Genomic DNA, 19,750 nt, shown 5'->3' with positions numbered 1-19,750 from the left:
CCACGCTTGCTCCCGCGCCGCGAATTACACTACGATCGACCTGATCGGCCTGAGCTGAGCTCTGCACACCGACGCCCCCACCAAGCTGCGAAGCAGACGTCGTGAACCATGGCAAGAGTGACGTTCACCCCGCAACCGCTGGAGGTGCTCACGGTCCCTGCACGCGAGAAGCACACCGCGACGGTCATCTTCGTGCACGTCCGTCGCTCGCATTGCCGTGATGACCTCGGTGCGATCGCACCGCTGACTGACCTTCTTCTGCTCGTGCAGGGGCTCGGCGACTCTGGCCATAGCTGGCAGCGTCTCGCGGACTCGTTAACCCGAGATCCTGAGCTGCAACACATCAAGTACATCTTCCCGCACGCGTAAGTCTGCCGCTCTCTGGACCGCTTCGCACGTCGCGCTCATACAGGACCGCTTGCGGACGGACGGCAGGCCGGTCATGGCGATCACAGCAAACTTTGGCATGCGCATGCCTGCGTGGTACGACGTCGTCTCGTTCAAGTCGACCGCGCCGGAGGACAACGACGACTTTGGCATGTTGCGCTCGATGGCGTCGCTCGGCGCGCTCGTCGAGCGCGAAGTCACCGCCGGTATCCCGCCCGACCGCATCGTCTTCGGCGGGTTCAGCCAGGGCGCAGCGATGACGCTCCTCACGGGGCTCTCGTACGAGCATAAGCTGGGCGGTTTGATCGTGATGAGTGGGAGGCTACGCCTGGGCAAGAAGGTCAAACTGGTGCGTGGTCGTCTTCTTCTGAGGGAAGAGAAGCATGCTAACGAAGCTCGTCAAGTTGCTGCACGCAAGTAATATCCACACGCCGATCTTCTGGGGACACGGCAGGAATGATCCACTGGTTACATACGAGATGGGGATGTGGTCCATTCAGTATATGAGGACTGAATACGGGCTCACGGACGCGGACCCAGACGCGCCGGAGAAGGGCGGTCTCGCATTACATATATACGACGCGGTGCACACCGTCCCTGATGAGGAGCTGGAGGACGTGAAGGAGTGGGTGAAGCGGGTACTGCCTGCTCGGCAGGCGGTGGTATCTGCTCAGGGGTGACGTTATCGGGTCGCTGGTATACTATGGATTACAGTAAATGTACACTCGTGTATAAGATACCTTCGCAGCATTTCGTACGCCATATCGCATGTCCGTCCGTTCATACATTTATTATGCATCCTCAGGCCTCAGGCTTCATCGCTCTCTTCAGCCACTCTTGCAGATCCCTCAGCTCCTCGGTGCTTGTCGAGTGGGGCACGTCTTCGTACGAGAAGAACGTCAGCCCGCCCTTCTCCGGAGCCTGCGGGTCCGCAGTCTTGATACCCAATTCATTCTTGAGGAACTGGACCGAGCTGAGGCCCATGGACTGGAACTCGATGAGCGGATCATCCTCCCCGTGACCCCAGAACATTGGCGTCTGGAGGTTGTTCGGTGTGGACATGGCCTTGATCTTCTTGCTCAGCGGGAGCCACCCACTGAGCACCGCGACGCCGGCGAACTTGCGCTCCGCCGTCAGGGCGGCGAGGAGGCTCAACGCACCGCCCTGCGAGAAGCCGCCGATAAGGATGCGGTGGGAGGGGATGCCCTCGTCGACCTCGGCCTGGATGAGCCTGTTGATGGAGGTGACAGACTTGAGCATGCCCGGCTCATCCTCGGCTGCGCGGGCATCGAAGTCGAAGATGTCAAACCTAAGTGAAGAGGGGGTTGGGACGGCGGCAGACGAAGGAGAGGGCAGGCTCACCAGGATGGCATCTGCATGCCCATGTTGGCCGTCACGGGAATCGACGGTCTATCGGATCCTTGAGTTTGCGTTCATGGTGTGGTACACGACCCGGAAGGACAACGTACGCGTGTGGGAGCACCCATTTGATGTGGCCTAGGCCTGCGTCGCGGCTGAGCATGTCTGCCACCGGTTTCCATCCATGTCCCGTATCACCAAGTCCCTGTAAGTCCTCACGTCAACCCCAGGACATCTGGGTGGGTACGGGGTACCGACGTGGATGAAGATGACGGTCGCGGTGTGCTTCGTGCGCGGGTTGACGGTGAGGAACCTGAGCGGCGGCAGCGCTGCCATGTTGTCGTCGATTGGCGTCGAAGGTTTCCGCTGGTCCTGTGGGGTAGTCGACGAGAGCGCCGTCCAGTTACGAAAGAGGCCAAACACAAACACGACGAGGAGAGGAAGGAGAAGCAGGCAGGCGGGTCGTCGAGGGCGCGAGCGCATGTCTGCAATCAATTGCCAGATTCCTCGCGGCAAGCCGATCATCTCCGATCGCGGGGACTCTCGATCGCCCTGTCGTCGCGGGATAATCGACCTTTCTATCCCCACCCTCCCTAAGCATGCAGCCCGAGACAGAGCAGCCCGCACCATCCGCAGAGTCTGCTGCAGACTCGCCTGCTACCACAGAGCAGCCTGCGAGCGAGCCCGCGCAGCCGCTCTCGAAAAACGCACAGAAGCGTCTCGCGAAAGCCGCGCACCTCGCCGAGCAGAAGAAGGAGCGGCGCGCCGCGGAGAAAGAGAGGCGGAAGGAAAAGAAGCGCATCCTCGCGGAAAAGCGGGCGGCGGGAGAGCTGGACGAGGACGAGGACGCCCGGGCGAGGAAGAAGCGCAGGATGGGGGCTGGCCCGAAGAGGCCGTTCAAGGCGAGGGTCGTCGTCGACCTTGGCTTCGACGACAAGATGACCGACAACGTGAGTGCTCGCCTGCTAGAGGTTGTGTACAGCTTGTGTAAGGGACATTGCGCGCGCAGGAGGTGAAGTCGCTCACGTCGCAGCTCGCCTACACATATAGTGCGAACAGAAAGGCGGAGCAGCCTTTCGAGCGGTTACTGTTCACGTCGTTGGATGGGCGTACGTATACGCGCATGGAGGAGACGAACAACGCCGCATATAAGCGGTGGGTAAATGCTGAGTGGTGGACGGAGGGATACCAACGCTTATGGGAACAACCCGGGGCGGCGAACGGCGAGAGCTCAGCCGACGAACAGTCCTTGACTTCTGGGGAAGGCGAAGGGACACAGACAGAAGTAGCGCAGCCTTTACAAGCAGACAGCGAGGAGGGAGCTACTAAAGGCAAAGGCATTCTCGCAGGAAACGGCGCAGCGGACGGTGACTCAGAGCAACAGGCTGGATGTGCTCGCAGTGGCAGAGAGGGACCACCTTCATCAGCCCCCAAGGAATCCGTCGTATATCTCACCGCAGACTCGCAAGACGAGCTTGCGGAGCTCAAAGAAGGGGAGACTTACATCATTGGTGGCCTATGTGACCATAATCGCTACAAGGTGCATGGCCCCTCTCCACATCATCATCGACCCAGACGTTCTGATCATTATTTCCATGACTCTTGTCACTAGAATATCTGCTTCGACAAGGCGGAGTCGTCAGGGATCCGCTCGGCTCGGCTCCCGATAGGAACGTACCTTGCGTCGCTGAAGACACGCAAGGTCCTCACCGTCAATCAGACGTTTGAGATCCTCCTGAAGTGGGTGGAGACACGGAACTGGGAGGAGGCGCTCGAAGCAGTCATTCCCAAGAGGAAGTTTGCTACTGAGGGACGGAGGAGAGGGGGAAAGGCAAGCAGAGTGAGCGAAGCGGGTAATGAGGAGGGTGATGAGGACGAGATGGTCGCGGGTGCGACAGAGATAGAAGGAGCAGAACAGGCGGGCAAGGCAGAAGCAAACCCTGGAGGTGAGGAACGGACCAAGGAGGTAGTGTAGAACCCGAGACCCAGCTTCATGTGTACAAGTCCGTTCTCATACCAGAGAGCAGCGCAAAAGGGAGTAGTTAACCTAGACAGACAATGTTGTACACATATACGCAAGAATGTGAGACAGCGAGCAGAGGACCAGAGAAATCAGTCAGAATACATGGGCATGCAGGTCCGCAGATCACTTTCGGGCCCGAGTCGACCGCCGCGGATTGGACTTTGCAGCCGCTTCGTCATGGTCTTCCTCTGCCTTCCTCTTCCGACCCTGGCTCTTAGTGGTTGGTTTCTCTATTTGCTGTTCGTCTGGAGCATCTTCTGCGCCATCCCCTTCGTCTTCATCCTCACGAGCTTGCCGACTCCTCCTAGCAGTACTCTTGGTCTTTCGATTCTTCCCCGCAGGTGCAGGTCTAGCTTTCGCTTTGCTCCGTGTGACTGTGTCTGCGTCCCAGCCACCCTTGTCTGCCATTTGTTGTATCACGTCCCACGTTTTCTCGTCCACTCTCTGCACACTGAGCCGGCCGCGGGTTACTAGCGCCATCTCTGTGGAAACGTCTGAGGTGAGCATTCGAAGGGAAGGCAAACCAAAGGGAGTGGGAGGGACAAGCCGCACATACGTTTGATGGACTTCACACCTTCCTCCCCGATGTAAGCTACCTCCTCTGGGACATCATCCTCGGATACGAGGGATATCTTCCGCAGGAGTGCAAGTGGGATGAAGTGCGCTGCACGGGAGACGAAGGTCACATCGACCATATACCATTTAGGCTTCTCCTTGTCGGTTTTCTGATCGTAATACGGATGTGATCTGTACATTGGGAGGATCGGCATTTGTAAGACACTGCACGGTGGACATTACGAGACGCACGGGTCCCAAGCGGTGTCTGTGGGTGGAAGTTCGCGTGTCTTAGCTCAGTAACTCTATCGGTCGAAAGCACACTCACAATCGGGATAGGCTTCCTTGGAAACCTACAACCTTAGACTCAGACAACGCCTTCTATTCGTAAGCTGTACAGCATACCTCCGCGAAGGCCGCGATGCCTGGAACCTTACAATTGGAATGATAGAACAGTACCTACCCCGCGGTTTATCGCACATCGCTTACGCCTTCAATCGGGTGGACTCACTTGATCCCCTTCCTTCATCTCCTTCATCAAGTTCCGCGCCTCGGCATTCCTGACGCCCTCCCAAGGCGTCGTCTTCACGTTCTCAAAATCGTCCACGCTGAACTGCGCCTCCGGAGTCAACTTTGCCCCGATGACGGAGGCCATACCCGCCACGGACCTTGACGTCCTTGCCCTTCACGACGCGCGAGTCAGGCTCGGCTTTCATGAGCCAGTGTCCCGGCGACATCGACTTGGATATAGAGTCCACGTTGTGAAACGACAATAGAATGACCAAACAAGATCGGGCGACAAGCGATCACTCGGACACGCGACCTCTATTGGTTGCCGGAGCCCGTGACGTCGACAACGCGGGGCAAGGCAAACACGGCGAGCAATAGGCGTTACGCGGCCTCCGCACGCGAGCAGGCTGCACGGCGGTGGCTGGGAGTGAGAGGCAGGAGAGGCAAGGACGGCCACCGCAACACGCGAGGGCGGACCAAACGCGCGTGACAAACGCGGAGTGCTGCAAACATCGGAAAACACGCCTTGGTCGCCAACCTCGACCACCCCGCCTACATCATTTTCACCTGTTATCGCACACACCCCTCCCACGCGCTGTGGCCCTCCTCACTGTCATGAGCAGCGTCCATGCTGCCGGATCCGCCACAGAAACCCAGACCCAGACCCTTGACGCCACGCCCGACCAAGTCGAACAGCCTGCGCCATCACCCGCCGCCAACCCGGGCGAGGCCCTCGGCGATGGCGTCGCTGGGCTCTCTGCGCCATCTCTGGAAACCGACGGGCGCGTCAATGGCGTGGAGAAAGTGGGGGCCGCCCCGGAACCCCCAATCGGCCCGGGGGCACTGCAGCCGGGAGAGGGGGTCGTGGCCATGAGCGAGGTAGAGCACATCGAGGGAGCGGAGCCGGAGCCGGAGCAGGGTGCGGTCTTGGGCAGCGACGAGTCTGGCCAGTGGACGGAGGAAGATAGTCACGAGCTGAAGCGTGTCAAGGTATACGAACTCATCGGCTCGCGCTGGGTCGACCAGGGCACCGCTTTCTGCTTCGGCGACTTCCAGGACAACGAGGCGCTGCTGATCGCTCGCGCAGAGTCCGACTTCAACCATGTCATCCTCTCGACGACCATTCGGACGAACGACGTTTATCAGAGGCAGCAGGGTGAGTGATAAGCATGTGTTGGTTTAATGAATGCGTGCTAAGAGCGCTGTGCAGACACTCTCATCGTATGGACCGAACCAGATGGGGTGGATTACGCGCTCAGCTTCCAGGATCCAGAGGGTTGTGCGGAGGTGTGGCATTTCATTCAGGAGGTGCAGCGACATATGAGCAACCGTGGTGCGTGTCTCTGCATCACTATCACCGCATACATTGACTGTGACTGCTGCAGAGGACACGGGACTCTCTTCTTCACCGATCTTGGGTCCTGAGCCATTAGTATCCACCGCGAGTATCATTCGCTCCGGTCACCTACCACCGCCTCAGTTAGGAATCATTGCTGAGATCGAACGTGCCATCAAGTCTCTTGCGCGCACAAACGCCATCAAGGAGCGCATATGTGAGTACATTCAAGCTGAGGTGAGTGTAGGGCCGACTGTGCTGCGGCCTTGTGTCTCACGGCAAGCGCGTGTAGGACTATATAAAGGCAATGATCAATGTCATGAACCAGGCCGAGGATCTCGAGAGTCTAGAGAATCTACATGCTCTATGTTCGTGTATGCAGACCATCCGTGAGTATCACATCGTTCTCTGCTACAAACCCCGACTCAGCATTTGCAGTTATGCTCAACGACCACAGCCTCTATGAACACATCCTGGAGGATGACATCTTCTTCGGTGTCGTCGGGATGCTGGAATGTCCGTCACGCCGCTCCGCCCCTTACGCGCACACTGACTAGCCCATACTCTAGACGACCCCGAGTTCCCCACTCACAAAGCCAATTATCGCGAATTCCTGCACCAGACGTCGCGCTTCCACCAGCCAGTGGCCCTCCGCGACGAGGCGATTCAGAAGAAGATCCATCACACATACAGGCTCCAGTTCCTCAAGGACGTCGTACTCGCCCGCGCCATTGATGACTCGACATTCAATGTCCTGAATTCCTGCATTATCTTCAACCAGATCGATATCATTAACCATGTCCAAAACGACCCTGCGTTCCTGCTCGAGGTCGTATGTACCTTTCTGGACGACAACATGATCGAGTTGTTGGGCCTTGAACCGCTGCGCAAGGTGCATCCGCAGGATCTGGTGAACAACAAGGACAAGATGGACGTCGATGCTCAGGAGCGGTCCCTAGCGGCGTTCCGTATCCGAATGGAACGACCGCAGACGGTGTGTGTCGCCCACGACCTTGCACAGAGGAAGAGGAAGTTCGGGCTCGCGAGATCATCTTCCTGATCCAACAGCTCTGTGTGATAGGAAAGAATGTCCAACTTCCCGCGCGGATGGCTCTCTTCCGTGCGCTGGTCGACAGGGGGATACTTTTCGGTGTGCAGTGGGCGCTGTCTCAAACCGAGTCGGACGAGCAGGGCCGCCAGATGATCGCCGCTGCTGGCGAAATTCTCACGGGGTTGCTTGACCACGACTTGAACGGCGTGCGAGGGCATGTGCTGAAGCAGGTTGTGGCGGCGGAGAGGGAGAAGTCGATGGGCAAGAAGGTGCCGGATAGGGAGACGATGCTGTTCCTCATGTGCAGGGTGCTCGTCAAGAGCCGAGATTTGGCGGTGCAGAGTCAGCTCGGCGAGTCTCTCAGGACGCTGTTGGAGACGCAGCAAGAGCCACCGGATGTACACGTGAGTGAGGGCTGTTCTCTGGTGCGCTTGGTTTCTCATGCAGTATAGCCGATGGCTGGTTTAAAATACCTGCAGCGTAACAAGGATGAACCTGGCGTTGAGCGCTTCCTTGATAACTTCTACAAGTTCTGCATCGAGACCCTGTTCAGGCCTTTCGGCGATATCCCCGAGTTCAAGACACTAACAGGCAGGTTGCACGTTCGTTCGAACCCATCGTGTGTTGACATCTCTGTAGAACCGCGTCTCACGATGTCGAGGGAACGGACTAACCTATTCTTGTACCTGTGTGACCTGCTATCTGTGTTTACGCTACAACACACCTTCCGCATCCATTTCTTCATTCTCTCGTCCAACATCGCGACACGCGTAGCCTCTCTTTTGACCGCCAGAGATAAACATCTCAGATTAGGTATGCTTCCGCAACGGATAGATCCCGGACCCCGCGTTGATGATTATCTAGCCGCCTTCCGATTTTTCCGGGCATGCGTCAAGCTCAACAACCAGAACATTTTCAACCATCTCTTCAAGCACGATGTATTCCAGTCTATCCTTACTCTCACTGCTGAGGAATCGCGAAGAGATACGCTTCTTAGTGCATCATGTCAGGAATTGTTCGAGCACATGCGGAAGGTTTGTGACGATCGCCCGACGACAGCCTTGAACCGAGATTTACCCTCGATGTGCGCACACAGGAGAACATGAAGGAGGCAATCCATAACTGTATGACAGTGTACGAGGTGAAGATACGGGCGTTGGCCGAGAATCCCCTGCTCGGCCCCCGGTTCCAGAACTTCATCCGGCGTTGGGAGATGAACAATGCACCTCCACCCGAGGAGGAAAAGAAGCCCGAGCCGTATGTGCAGGGATTTTCATACTGCTTGACCGAAATTGCTAACTATACCGCAGTCCAATACCCAACGGTGCGCGGCGCTGGGGACAGGGTCGCTTCCCAGAGGCCGAGGAAGAAGACTATTTCAACGCCGACGACGACGAAGATGTTTTGCCCATCATTTCTTCACCTCCGCCCACCCAGCGTAGTAACACACTGAAGCGCAAACGCGCGGGCATCATGCGGAGGCAGCAGCCTCCGCACACAGCCACCCCTTCGTCCCAGCCGCTGAGCGCACTTGCTGCGTACGGTGACAACGACGACCTTAATGGTACCGAGGATTTCGACATCCGCGTTGCGCAGACGGAACAGCCGCCTGCGTTGGCGTCACCATCCATACCACGTAAACTTCCCGAAGCGACCAGCAGCTACCTCTCCACCGCCGACGAACCCCCGCTAGCCCGCGGATGTCCCATAAACTAATCCCGCCTAAACCCTTGGTGTCACAATCGGGCGACGAGCAGGACGACCTCTTGGAGCAAATCTTCAACCACTCGCGACCTGCGTCACCCTCGCCTGTCGGTAGCAAGCCACCGGAGCTGGGTGCGAAACGGCGACGAGATGACGACGACGACGAGTTGCTTGAGCGTTTAGCGACCAGGTCGAAACGCCCAAGTATATCGCAGAGCCCCGAGAAGGAGAACTCGGACCCGCCACCAATCCCCAGTAAAGTTGGCCCGACGAAAGCAGCTGAGGAGGGCCCCAAGAAGATTAAGCTAAAGTTCGGTGCAGTGGGGGCGGCTGTGGCGGCATCGCCGTCCTCAACGGAGCCTGCACCTCCAGATCCTGGTGCGAAGGAGGGGGACAATGGTTAGCTAGGGATATGTCACCGCATGCTTATGTCTCCGTTGTACTGCTGTTCTTAAGCTTATGTTGGTATGACTGTGTAGAGTCTCAGGAATGCATTCTGTTGTTGTTCAAAAGCGCTGATGGATACATATAGATGAGCGAGCCCGTGGCGGAATGTAGGTGAGTTCAGGTTCAGGTTCATCATTGAATTCAACACTGACAACACAGGAAGTAAGATACATGCCTCTGCACTGGCATATCATTGCGGAATAGGTCGCTCACATCTTTATCGTTGAGATTGTGTCTCATTGCGTCCAGACTACGTCGACTATGCCGCGGTCCGACCATGGCCGAAGCAGGGTACGAAACACGACCTCGATCTTTCGCCCGATGTCGTCCACGTCCGCCGCGCTCCGTTTGTGCGAATCATATAGCAACGTCTTCATCTTGATCTCCCTCAGCGCATCGAAGTACGGCCTGCTCATGACCTCATGCAGGTGTCGCAGGTCCAGCTTCTCGACAACAACGCCCAGCTCACCGTACGCGCTGTCGTAGAGCATTACCCCGGAGCTCAGTCCAATGTGTTCGAGCTGGCGGCTTCGAACTGTCGAGAGGATGCTGCGCAGCTTGTCCACCATCTTGGGCCAGTTGTCGGATGACTGACCCAGTGGATTAATGTTGGTTAGCGTGCAGTCTAAGGACCGCAAAACCGTGTTTGGTATGAGATTGCCATGCCAGTCTACAGCAAGTACTCGTTTCAGCGGGAAAGTTCGAATCAGTGGGATGGCCACTCACTGGAAAGGTTGGCGACCTCACTGTACCGCGTCAGGGAGGGACTGGCTACCCTGAGAAGCCTATCAACTGCCTCGATGCTCCGTGTCGGTTCGCCTATCCACCCGATTGACAGTTCAACGAGGGAAGTACAGATCCTCGCGTGCACGACCCAGTCGATGATGGGTTTGAACTTCCTCGCGTCGCCCCTTGCGTCAATCGTAAGACGTCGAAGACGTATGTCAGATTCGGGCTGGAACAGCGCACTGGCTCCCACATGGATTCCAGAACTCTGTGTTGTGAGTACCTCGCCGTACAATGCGAGCTCCTCGAGTTTAGGGAAGGAGGCGACGATCCGCCGCAGATGTGCGATGTTGCTTAGCCTGCAAGAAGATAAATGTAGTGTCTGGAGTGATTCGAATTGCGCGAGCGCAAGGATGAAAGCATAGGGCATGGAGCCATGCAGCCCTTTCATCATTAGGACATGCACGCCGGACATTGCACGTCCAAGGGCAAGGGGTAGTGCGTGGAGGAAGCGATCGTTCTTCCTCTCCTTTGGAGATAGGTCTGATGTGACCGGTGGGTTCGAGGCGACTAGTTCGCGGGTGGTTGCGAGCCACTGCTTGACACGCCGAGATGTGCGAGACTGTTTCAACAGCATGTCAAAGCCTCCGCGGGTGCGAAGCTCGACGGTGTGGTAGAGAATATGCATGGCTCGAGGGTACCATGCTGTGCAGACCAACGCCGCGCTGGGCAACGTCAGTCCATCCAAGTAGTCAATGATGGTCTCAAAGATCTCGAGCGGAATGCGAGTGCAGAGGTTCGGTGGGAGGATGCCTTGTGGATAAACTCTGACATTCCTCTCGTCGACTTGGGCGCGTGTCAGGTTCTCGATTATGGTTCGGATATCGACTGGAGGCGTAGAGAGCTACAAGAATGTGTTAGCTGAGCTCATCGGATGGACGCGAGGAATAGACCAACGCGTCGCTGGGACTCCATCTAAACCCAGTCACCGTTCGCGTATACGGCGAGCAGTGCTGAGAGTCACGGTCAACGAGTCTAGCGCCCCGCCGACCGTATACATGTAACATAATAACACTGCACTAACGCTGACCGGACTGTGTCGACGCTGCATACTCCCAATCGAGGGTGCACCAGAGTCTGAATCATACCTGCAGCTCCGGCAGTCGGTGGGTGCTTGAAGCACCAGAGCCCCGACGGCCTGCCACTCGTCGCATCTACACCACGGGCCGAACCATGTATCGGATTGATCTCGTATCGCGACCTCGCCCGTGTGTGGCTGACACATGGCTCTGATATGCCTATTGGACTGACTCCGATATGCCATCGTCACTCCTGGATATGCTATTTCCCCGTCGATATGTGTGCTGTCCCCTCTTGATATCGTGGCGATATGGCTTGTACATAGACTGGAGACCGTATGACAGGCGCCCAATACCAAAAACAGACCGCGTTCCTACTTTCTCGTCACGTTTTCACCCGCCCATATAATCGAAACCAGATTACATCGCACGATAGACAGATGCGAGCAGAGACGGCTTTCATTCACTGTACTATACGAACATACAGTGGTCACGGATTCAAACAAGAGGACTTTACTCGTCTTCCCCGGGTTCAGCGACCTCCTCCATCGCCTTCGGGGGAGCACCAGTGTCATCAACATCAAAGGCCGCTGCGATGTCCTCCCCCAAGCGCTGGTTGCGCGTGAGCAAATCGCCAGGGCGATATACTCGGGCATATTCTCCGCTCGATGTAGTGTAGGTCTTGAGATCAGCATTGAGAATCGCCTTGAAGAAACTGAGCATGAATTCAATCAGACGACGCTTTGATCGAGATGTGGCATATGAGCACGTACCTCGCTTGATTCTCCTTGCGGGTTTCTTCATCGGCGTTGTTAGCAGCACTCGCAATGCGGATGTTCTTGAGCTCGGAATCCACATATGCCCAGAAGGAGGGCCTCTTGACCTTGACCTTCTTGCCCTGCTCGTTGATCTTGCTCGTAGGTAACGTCTCCCATGTGACCGCGCAGTGACGCTGACATTATTAATAATAGACAGCGGTGAGAAAATTTCTCATTGTATAAGTACACGGAGCGACATACCAAGAATGCCAGTCGGCCCCAGTGTTCCTTCTTCGCCTTCATGTCGTACATCATGACCTGAGCTGCGAGCCCATAGATGTCGGTATTGTTCTTGATCGAGAGGTCGAGCTACACGGCGATCAGTGAGGACAATGGACACTGATACACATTGACACGTACCCTTCCCCTGAAAGCAGATCTTAGCTGCGCAATCTCGTGCGCCGCAATCGTTTTCACGATTTGCCAATATGCCGGGTCGTCCTTGCAAAACGTGGGCAGTCCAAGCTCTTCAAGATGTTTGTTGACATGTTCCTGAGAGATGTATGTCACTACTTGTCCCGAAAACCTGGGGAATATTAATCACTGACCAAGATGTAGGTAAGAAAGCCGTTGAGATAAGCAGGCGTGTTAGCTGCCAGGAGGAGACCCGCGATGCGGTGGCGGAGGCGGAGCTTCACATTGAACGTGGAATATCGAAGCCATGAGGTGATGAGAAGCAAGGCATGCCCGTAAAAGGTAGGTGCTCACCGCGAAGTCGGGATGGTCTGAATAGATCCGGAAGAAGCGCTTCAGGATGTCGTTCTCGTTATGGAACTGATGGATCTTGAGGTCAACGAGCATCTCCTGGATTGTCAGCTACAATGGGTTCACGGTGAGTGATTGTTCATGTTGAAGGCTGGGCTGACAACTCAACAGCACAGTATTCAAGGACCGCATCCGTCTGCTCCGGTGTCAAACCGTTCACTTGACATTTCTCGCGAGCTTGTGCGCGCAGAATATGTCCTGGGATCCCGGTGCGCTGAGCAGATGGCGGCGGAGCGAGGTCATCCAAGGCCTGACGACGGGCAGGTATCGTAGCTATCTCGAGTTGTTAATCATCCTCGAGGGTAACAATGGCGAACACAGCGACACTCACACGGAGGTAGGCCGCCTAAGCCTTCATCTTCGTCATCACGCATGGCGTCTGGCATCCAGGTTGTGATGCCCCCGGCTTGGGCCGTTGCGTTCGGGGCATTAGGTGCTGATCTCAACTGTTGAGTAGGATTTATCTATATGATCATTCGACTTACTGATAGAGCCTTCAGTGTGTGAGCCCGCCGGCATCCCACCGTTAACGTTTGTCTGAGCACCTGGCACAGGTGTCGTGCCCACGGGATTTTGGGAAGGGGAGCGCGAGTTGGGGCGGCTGAGACGATATTGCTGAAACATCGCATCCATGATGAGGCAGCCTGTATGATGGGTCTGAGCTTTCAAGGGGACGGTGAGTCCAATGACGGCGGAGACTCCCCAGTGACAGGGGATTGAGTGGTTGCTGCTCTGCAGGAAACCTGCCAGCACGACAAGTGTGGGTCATCCAGGAACCAAAGTATCGCAGCACGTGTTGCCGACGCGTCGGTCGCGTTCGCGTGCAGACACCCGGCGCGTTCGAGCACTGCTGAGTACCTGATTCTCAAAGTAGGTACAAGCACTCGAATGTCATTTCCCAAGACATCTCAGAAACATGGAGAAAGGTCCGTCCGATGGTTTACATTGTTATCCTGTATCCTGACCCATTATTTCTGCCTCTTCCAGCTCTTCCCACCGACGTTTTGGTGGATGCGCAATATCAAGGTGCTGCATGCTTGCTCCGCCTACAGTGCACCACAGAGGTGACAGGAGATCAGTACGTCGAGAGATTGGCTATTGTTTGTCTACTAACCCTTGTCTGTTATGCCTTGAACAGGGTTCGCGACCGTGCTCGCAGCAAGTGTGGCCTCATAGGTCATCTGCTCGCCACGAAGCGCTTGGTGACCCTCTGGTTCTTGCACTTGCCCTCGTCCTTGCGCTTGCGCTCGCCCTCGCCCTCGCCCTCGCCCTCGCGCTTGCACTCGCCCTCGCCCTCGCCCTCGCGCTTGCCCTCGTGCTCGTGCTTGCCCCCGCCCCCGCCCTCTCACATGGCTTGGGCCTGGCTCAGACTGCAGCTCTGTGTCATCACCTCGGCCTTGGCGAACCATGAATGGCTCGTCCAACTGCGTGGTGAAGGATTGGAATTCGATGGCATGCAGTCGAGACCCTTCTGCCATGCTGGACATTGTTGGTTGCTCGTGTGTGCGGCGTTGTCTTGGGCCGCGCGGCAACAACAGGTCGTCGAAGGGGATAGGTTCGGACAACGGCAAGGCAGGCACAATGTGTGGTAGCCCGTTACCCCGTGAATGAGTGTCGCTCCCTTCTGTGAGCTCATCTGTTAGGTTGTCATTAAAAGCTGTATCACGGAAACAAATTTTTGTGGATTACTCAAGTCGTGCTCCGCCGTGTTCGTGTCAAGAGGTATTGATACCTCATCAGGCAGCTCGCGGCCTTCTTCCTCCAGCAGGACCGTACTGAGGCCCCCTCGCTCATTTGCAACTCGCAACGCCTCTTCGGCGCGCTTCCGAATTGCCGTGTCCTTTGCAATCTTCTTTTGAAGCTTTTGGTCACGGAGCGATGTTGCAGCGTCCATGTGGAGGCGATCACGGTCCTCGAAAAGCGGTGAACGTTGCTGAAGCGACGATGGAATCGCTTTTTTGAGGTACTGTCGGTTGTGAATTGAGTGCATATTGATAATGAAAGTAGTGGTGTCTCGGTGACGGATGATAGCTCGTGTCCGACTGGTCTCCTCACGTTCCTGGCGCAAGGCTTCCCTCGCATCTGCGATACAGCCCTGCGTAGCACAGTCGTGTTGAATATTCACCACACATACGATGTCCTGATTTGATCGGGCCGTGTATATGATCAGTCCCGTCTGTCGTCCTTGAACCAGTGGTCATGCGGACGAACCTGCGCATCAAAATACTTGACTGGGCCAGTCCGTTCGAGGACAGGAAGTTTGAGCAGATTGTGTACATGGGATTGAAGGGTCGAGAGGCGTACAACAACGGCTGGTCGAGCTTCGGGTGAGATCGGCGCGAGCAGCTGTATGACTGAACCAAATAGCAGAGAACCTGATGCCTGTTTGGCAATTTTCAGCGCTCAAAAGTGATCACCGAGAGTACAAGAGTGAGCATCTTACGTCCGAGTCACCAAGTCGATCGTGTATCAGCACCTCTGATCCCTCCCTAGCTGTATCTCCCGTCTTCGTTACCAATGTTTGAGCTGCACGCCATAGCCCAATGCGCATCTCGTTCCCCGGGGCCAATTGCATTGCCTTCGTCTGGCTCCAGGTAAGGTCCCTTGCACTGTTGGGTTCTGAACGAGACAACGGTGGAAATGTCATCGTTCCAGGCTGTGGAGTTCTGACTACAGCCACACCGAGAAGCCGTGCGTCATGTGGAGACTCCTTCAAGTGGTCTATAACAGCTGGTGATGCCGATACCCACTTCTTTTGCTTCGAGTCGTGCCAGAACCCGCCTGTCATGACATGGCGGCAGCGATCTTGATTCGCAAATGCGACTGCAATGTCCCGACTAGGGGCTTGCCTGTTGCTGTGTATTGAGCAGAGCCTAAAAATGCGATTGAACGATTCGTAGCGCTCAGTCGAGAACAGCAGTGCAGGACCAAACCGAAGGATATGTTCTGGTAGGTGTAAGAGGATGTGAAATTTGCTCTTGAGCGTCAACAAGCTGGGGCTGAGCGCGGCGGCAGAGTCTTGAACATCTTGAATGACAGACCGAAGCTCGTCCTGAAGAAGTTGTTGTCAGCTCCAATTCATGTTGCCAGTGAGACGACAAAAAAGAAATCAGACTGCACCGTGTAAGACTTCAAATCATGTATTTCAGTCTCCCAGATGAGAACGACGAGGCGGCCAATAGCATGCCATGCGTCCTGTAGCTTCTGACCCACAAGGCCAACAGCCGCGAAGGCGATGACCTGGCTAATTGTCTTGAAATGCTTCCCAATGAGGCTCCCGCGGTAGCGACAGATGTAATCCGCCATGATATTGGGAATATCGAGACCCGATTGGTCCAACGAGTTAAGGCGTGCCTGGAAAATGGCCCATTGACCTTGCTTCTCGATCGTCCATGTCGTCTGACCCCAGAAGTACTTGATGATGCCTAGAATGACCGTGTGAAGGGGTTCGACAGGTGTATCTTTATGCACATCAAGCCCTAAGACGTCACACAACCAGTTCAAAAATAGAGCAGTACAGGGATGACAGAAGTGTAGCCTCACCTGGCATGTCAAGGAGCGGATTGACGATGGAGCTCTGCTTCAATTTGAGAAGCTCTTCGCGCAGGTATTTTTCGGTATCAACAATACTAACAGGCCGTCGACTCGGAGTTGAGCGTCGCAGGGCTTTACCAATTGTCAGGAGACGCGTGATGACAGGCATCGCCAAGCTGTCCTTAACACCTGTCTTCGTCATTGCATCTTGCAAAGGCTTGCTCGCGGCAGCATGTGTTGCGTTCGAGAGCTGTTCCAGAACTGCATTGCGAGTCTCGACGGGGTTGCGAGGCTGTCCAGGCTATTATGGGTTGATTAAGAATGTCAATCCTAGTTCGGCGATGCTAAATACAAAACCCATTACCTCCATGAGCGAGCAGAAGCCGTCATTCGACTCTTTGAAGGCCTTGGTGCCACCTGCCATACAACACCGACAAAATAAGTTCGCATTCAGCCCGATGTGACTGCATAGCTCTGCCTGCATCGGATTGTCACCGGGCAGGAAGAGAAGCCAGGGACGGAGAAGGATATGCCGTTTCCGTATTGAGTCCCATGCCCTGACCGGTGTCGAGCCACCCGCACTTCTGTCAAGGCTCATTGAGCAACTTGAATGAAGTTGCTATATGCAAGTGGACGCGCTTACTTCAGATCATTGCAAATCGCCTGCATTATCTCCATTGGTGAAGCATGTGGCGAAGTCGCTACAAACCGTATGTTGCGTTCTTTTTCGAGCGATGAACGAGGCATTGCGGCGTTTGACATGTACGCTGAGTAATGGACGTTCCACTGCTTCGTGCTGTTTCCGGACACATCATCAATGAAGACGATGACAGGGGGACACTCCCACTCCAGGCCGTCTGCGATTGCGCGGTCTGGATTGGGCATGCAGGCCGCCCACTCGATGGAGTCATCTGTTGGAATCCTCAGGTTGTCAGGTCACACACACAGAGCCTTCAAGCCTCACCAGCGAAGACCTTTCGACCTGCTGTGTGCGCCTCAATCTCTGGCCAATTGTTCAAGAAGTTTGCACACCGCTCAACTGAACGCTCGGTAGCGACATGAAGGCCATCCTAGTACCCGAAAAGATTCGCTTCATAACAGGGAATCGGCATACAATGTTAGACGTACTGATGACTGTGATGTGCGATGTCCGACTGCCCACATTTCCGTGTCGCGCTTGAAGAAACGCATTGGCACGAACCACGTCTTATCGCAACAATATGCTAATTCCTTAACATAGTAGTCCTTGCCCTCGATCCGAGCCATTGGCGTGAGCACGTCGTCGGGTGCATCGACGAGCCATTTTGATGACTGCCACACCTCGCTAACCGGTCCGGTAGGGTATTCAGGATATGCACGAATTTGCTGGCGGGTCTCTGGATGCGCGTAATCCTGAGTATCGGAGGTAGCGTCAGTTTGCGGCAGAACGTGAACTGCCGGTTGCCGTCTTACCCGGGACATTGCATTCAACAATGAGTTCATATACAAAAGGTTACCTGACTCCGCTCGCACTTTCACCGTAGGATCGCCAACAGTATCCAGAGCAGCTTTCTGGAACTTCTCGACCGCATACAGACTGGGAACGTCTTTCGCACCGAGACCCCTTCCCCAAGCAAGGATCGCTTCCTGTTGCTCGCGGGAGAATCGTAGCCGGGGGGAACTAAACAATATATCTGTCTTCATCATCTGACCACCAGACATCCGTCAATCAGTTCATATGGTTGGATAAAATCTCGTAACTCACCCCTTTGCTCGGATATGGAAAGAAATCCTCCGCCACCCTCGCACCTGACCCAAAGACTGAATCGGAAATCTCTTGAGCAGTCGTCGGGGCATTTGAAGCTGTTGATTGAAAGCCATTTCATTGCGAGACTCTTGCAGATTGTCAAAGGTGAGACTCACGTATAGCAGCAAGCATCTCGCTTTCATCGAACGTGTCAAAGTCGTTCTCCGGCAGTGGTACCTCGTCACTATGCGGCATGAAGCACTCGAAGAGGTCAGAACCCCTGAGTGCATCGTTCAATGAAGCAACCGCATCCTCTCGTCCCGTGAACTCCTCTCCGGCAGAAAAAGCAACATGGCCTGCGAGCGCATCTTGCATGTCGCGCGAGAGATGACTAGGAACTTGCGGCTCATCATGATATGCCTTGTCGGCACTCCAATCAGCTGGCGCATCGAATTCCCAGTCGTTCATCTCGATGCTGTCCGACAAGCCTACTAGGTGCGACCTCGGACCCTGGGCAAGATCCGGCAGCGCAGCTTCTGTTGTGGACTGAGAGCTTTGCGGGGCGGTCTGGATACGCGGTAGGCGTGAGACGGCATCCTTGTGGCTTTTCTGAACTTCGTGGGCTCGAAGGTGGGTGAGCCGCATCCATTTATTTACGCCGGGGCAAATTGTGCATCGTCCGCTAGGCCCGTCGATCTCGAAGTCTGTCATCTCCATGTCAGTGGACAGCAAGGGGTGAGATGGAGAACATACCTTGTGAACGTTGAAATTCAGCCATTTGGTTCTTACAAGACGTCAGAAGAGAGCACAGAGGAGAGGAAAGAAGAGAGATGCAAATGCAATCGAGAATGAGCCTCAGGCACACCAGGTCCGCGCATCCCGCGTCTGCGCCACAACGCTGCTCAGGGCCAAGGCCAACTGGCCCACAGAGTCTGTGTTGTTCCAATATGCAGTCAATGCCGGAAGGGCAACATCTAAGCCTTATGTATACATCAAAGACACTGGCTACTCGTCGCTTCTACCACCTCCTAACGCCTAGGCCGTTGTAGCCGGTGTAGATGTCCGTAGTCTCATTCTTGCGCTTCCGTTTCATGCCGCGATTGCTAGGGTTATGAACAGTTAGAACTCAGTGTGAATTGTATACAAATATAAGGCAATGTCATACCGTGAAGTGTCGATTCCGCGCTGCTTGGCCTCCTCCGGAGAGAGTACAGACTGTGATTGCTGCTCAGGATCCAAAAGGAACATGTCCGAGTTATCGGAGTAGGCATCGTCCTCTCGAGTGTTTGCCGGAGGGCCCTCATTCACGATCTCGCGGATACGCTCGAGTTGCCTACGCAGGACGCGAAGCTCCTCGCAACACGCACAGCAATGCTCGCCGCGCGGAAGCAAAGAGTCGCGGCCGCAATGAGTTATTGGTTGTTCCAGGGTAGAGGGGACTGGACAAAAGGCACAAATCAGCATATGTCAAAGACGGTCGTGGTGGAAGGGACACACCATTGTGTTCTTGCATTTGCGCATGCGAAAGGGCGCCAATTACCTGCGAGTCGGTCTCCTGCGAGTTGAGTATTCCACCCGCCCCAAACAATCTATGTATTGTATCTTCCGTCAATCCCGATGCACCTCAGACGTACAGACTTACCTCGCGGTTCGGTTTTCGGCTCGCGCACGAACTGCGACCTGGCGGATCGGGCGTGGGCTGCGCGGCCGCATTAATAACGAGGAGTCTC

At 55.4% G+C, this 19,750-nt stretch overlaps 8 protein-coding genes across 8 annotated transcripts; 3 read left to right on the top strand and 5 right to left on the bottom strand.

The window, feature by feature from the left end:
- Window positions 1-108: 108 nt before the first annotated feature.
- On the top strand, window positions 109-1,067 carry B0H18DRAFT_1084809 (Phospholipase/carboxylesterase; the record flags this gene model as incomplete). The annotated part of the gene is made up of 4 exons (XM_048031835.1): window positions 109-198; window positions 271-365; window positions 436-736; window positions 792-1,067. The coding sequence occupies 4 exons, from the start codon at window positions 109-111 to the stop codon at window positions 1,065-1,067; spliced, it is 762 nt and encodes a 253-aa protein (XP_047894136.1).
- Window positions 1,068-1,188: 121 nt separating this feature from the next.
- B0H18DRAFT_875714 (Phospholipase/carboxylesterase) lies at window positions 1,189-2,082 on the bottom strand (the record flags this gene model as incomplete). Its single annotated transcript, XM_048040443.1, has 4 exons — window positions 1,189-1,696; window positions 1,750-1,797; window positions 1,857-1,951; window positions 2,005-2,082. The coding sequence occupies 4 exons, from the start codon at window positions 2,080-2,082 to the stop codon at window positions 1,189-1,191; spliced, it is 729 nt and encodes a 242-aa protein (XP_047894135.1).
- Window positions 2,083-2,345: 263 nt separating this feature from the next.
- On the top strand, window positions 2,346-3,721 carry B0H18DRAFT_1118565 (guanine-1-methyltransferase-domain-containing protein; the record flags this gene model as incomplete). The annotated part of the gene is made up of 3 exons (XM_048033806.1): window positions 2,346-2,696; window positions 2,756-3,286; window positions 3,359-3,721. The coding sequence occupies 3 exons, from the start codon at window positions 2,346-2,348 to the stop codon at window positions 3,719-3,721; spliced, it is 1,245 nt and encodes a 414-aa protein (XP_047894134.1).
- On the bottom strand, window positions 3,549-5,061 carry B0H18DRAFT_1161674 (PUA-like domain-containing protein; the record flags this gene model as incomplete). The annotated part of the gene is made up of 6 exons (XM_048035813.1): window positions 3,549-4,251; window positions 4,326-4,516; window positions 4,577-4,614; window positions 4,730-4,783; window positions 4,836-4,937; window positions 4,993-5,061. 6 exons carry the CDS (start codon window positions 5,059-5,061, stop codon window positions 3,893-3,895), a joined length of 813 nt encoding a protein of 270 aa, XP_047894133.1. The 3' UTR covers window positions 3,549-3,892.
- A 289-nt stretch (window positions 5,062-5,350) lies between these two features.
- Window positions 5,351-9,441, top strand: B0H18DRAFT_1003944 (component of IIS longevity pathway SMK-1-domain-containing protein). Its single transcript, XM_048028454.1, has 13 exons — window positions 5,351-5,990; window positions 6,045-6,167; window positions 6,220-6,407; window positions 6,463-6,559; window positions 6,609-6,686; window positions 6,740-7,138; window positions 7,162-7,625; window positions 7,674-7,812; window positions 7,861-8,034; window positions 8,086-8,255; window positions 8,318-8,478; window positions 8,532-8,840; window positions 8,915-9,441. The coding sequence occupies exons 1-13, from the start codon at window positions 5,450-5,452 to the stop codon at window positions 9,327-9,329; spliced, it is 3,258 nt and encodes a 1,085-aa protein (XP_047894132.1). The 5' UTR covers window positions 5,351-5,449; the 3' UTR covers window positions 9,330-9,441.
- B0H18DRAFT_1003941 (uncharacterized protein) lies at window positions 9,442-10,672 on the bottom strand. The gene is made up of 3 exons (XM_048028453.1): window positions 10,099-10,672; window positions 9,586-10,042; window positions 9,442-9,519 (listed from the first exon to the last, which is right to left on the bottom strand). The coding sequence occupies exons 1-2, from the start codon at window positions 10,571-10,573 to the stop codon at window positions 9,609-9,611; spliced, it is 909 nt and encodes a 302-aa protein (XP_047894131.1). The 5' UTR covers window positions 10,574-10,672; the 3' UTR covers window positions 9,442-9,519; window positions 9,586-9,608.
- Window positions 10,673-11,618: 946 nt separating this feature from the next.
- On the bottom strand, window positions 11,619-12,893 carry B0H18DRAFT_1003937 (uncharacterized protein). The gene is made up of 6 exons (XM_048028452.1): window positions 12,704-12,893; window positions 12,544-12,627; window positions 12,356-12,487; window positions 12,197-12,304; window positions 11,951-12,129; window positions 11,619-11,892 (listed from the first exon to the last, which is right to left on the bottom strand). Exons 1-6 carry the CDS (start codon window positions 12,794-12,796, stop codon window positions 11,691-11,693), a joined length of 798 nt encoding a protein of 265 aa, XP_047894130.1. The 5' UTR covers window positions 12,797-12,893; the 3' UTR covers window positions 11,619-11,690.
- A 1,095-nt stretch (window positions 12,894-13,988) lies between these two features.
- On the bottom strand, window positions 13,989-18,241 carry B0H18DRAFT_907557 (uncharacterized protein; the record flags this gene model as incomplete). The annotated part of the gene is made up of 13 exons (XM_048041518.1): window positions 18,197-18,241; window positions 18,039-18,136; window positions 17,747-17,980; window positions 17,423-17,686; window positions 17,259-17,364; window positions 16,938-17,205; window positions 16,659-16,875; window positions 16,304-16,595; window positions 15,881-16,239; window positions 15,204-15,812; window positions 14,972-15,142; window positions 14,450-14,900; window positions 13,989-14,396 (listed from the first exon to the last, which is right to left on the bottom strand). Coding segments are annotated over exons 1-13 (3,492 nt in total), but the record flags the coding sequence as incomplete, so codon positions are not given.
- Window positions 18,242-19,750: the final 1,509 nt, after the last annotated feature.

This window comes from Fomitopsis serialis, assembly GCF_022376445.1.
Source record: "Fomitopsis serialis strain Sig1Antser10 chromosome Unknown B0H18scaffold_28, whole genome shotgun sequence".
Classification (NCBI taxonomy): Eukaryota; Fungi; Basidiomycota; class Agaricomycetes; order Polyporales; family Fomitopsidaceae; genus Fomitopsis; species Fomitopsis serialis.
The sequence above is the reverse complement of the archived record's forward strand: the minus strand, read 5'-3'. Positions and strand labels throughout refer to the sequence as shown.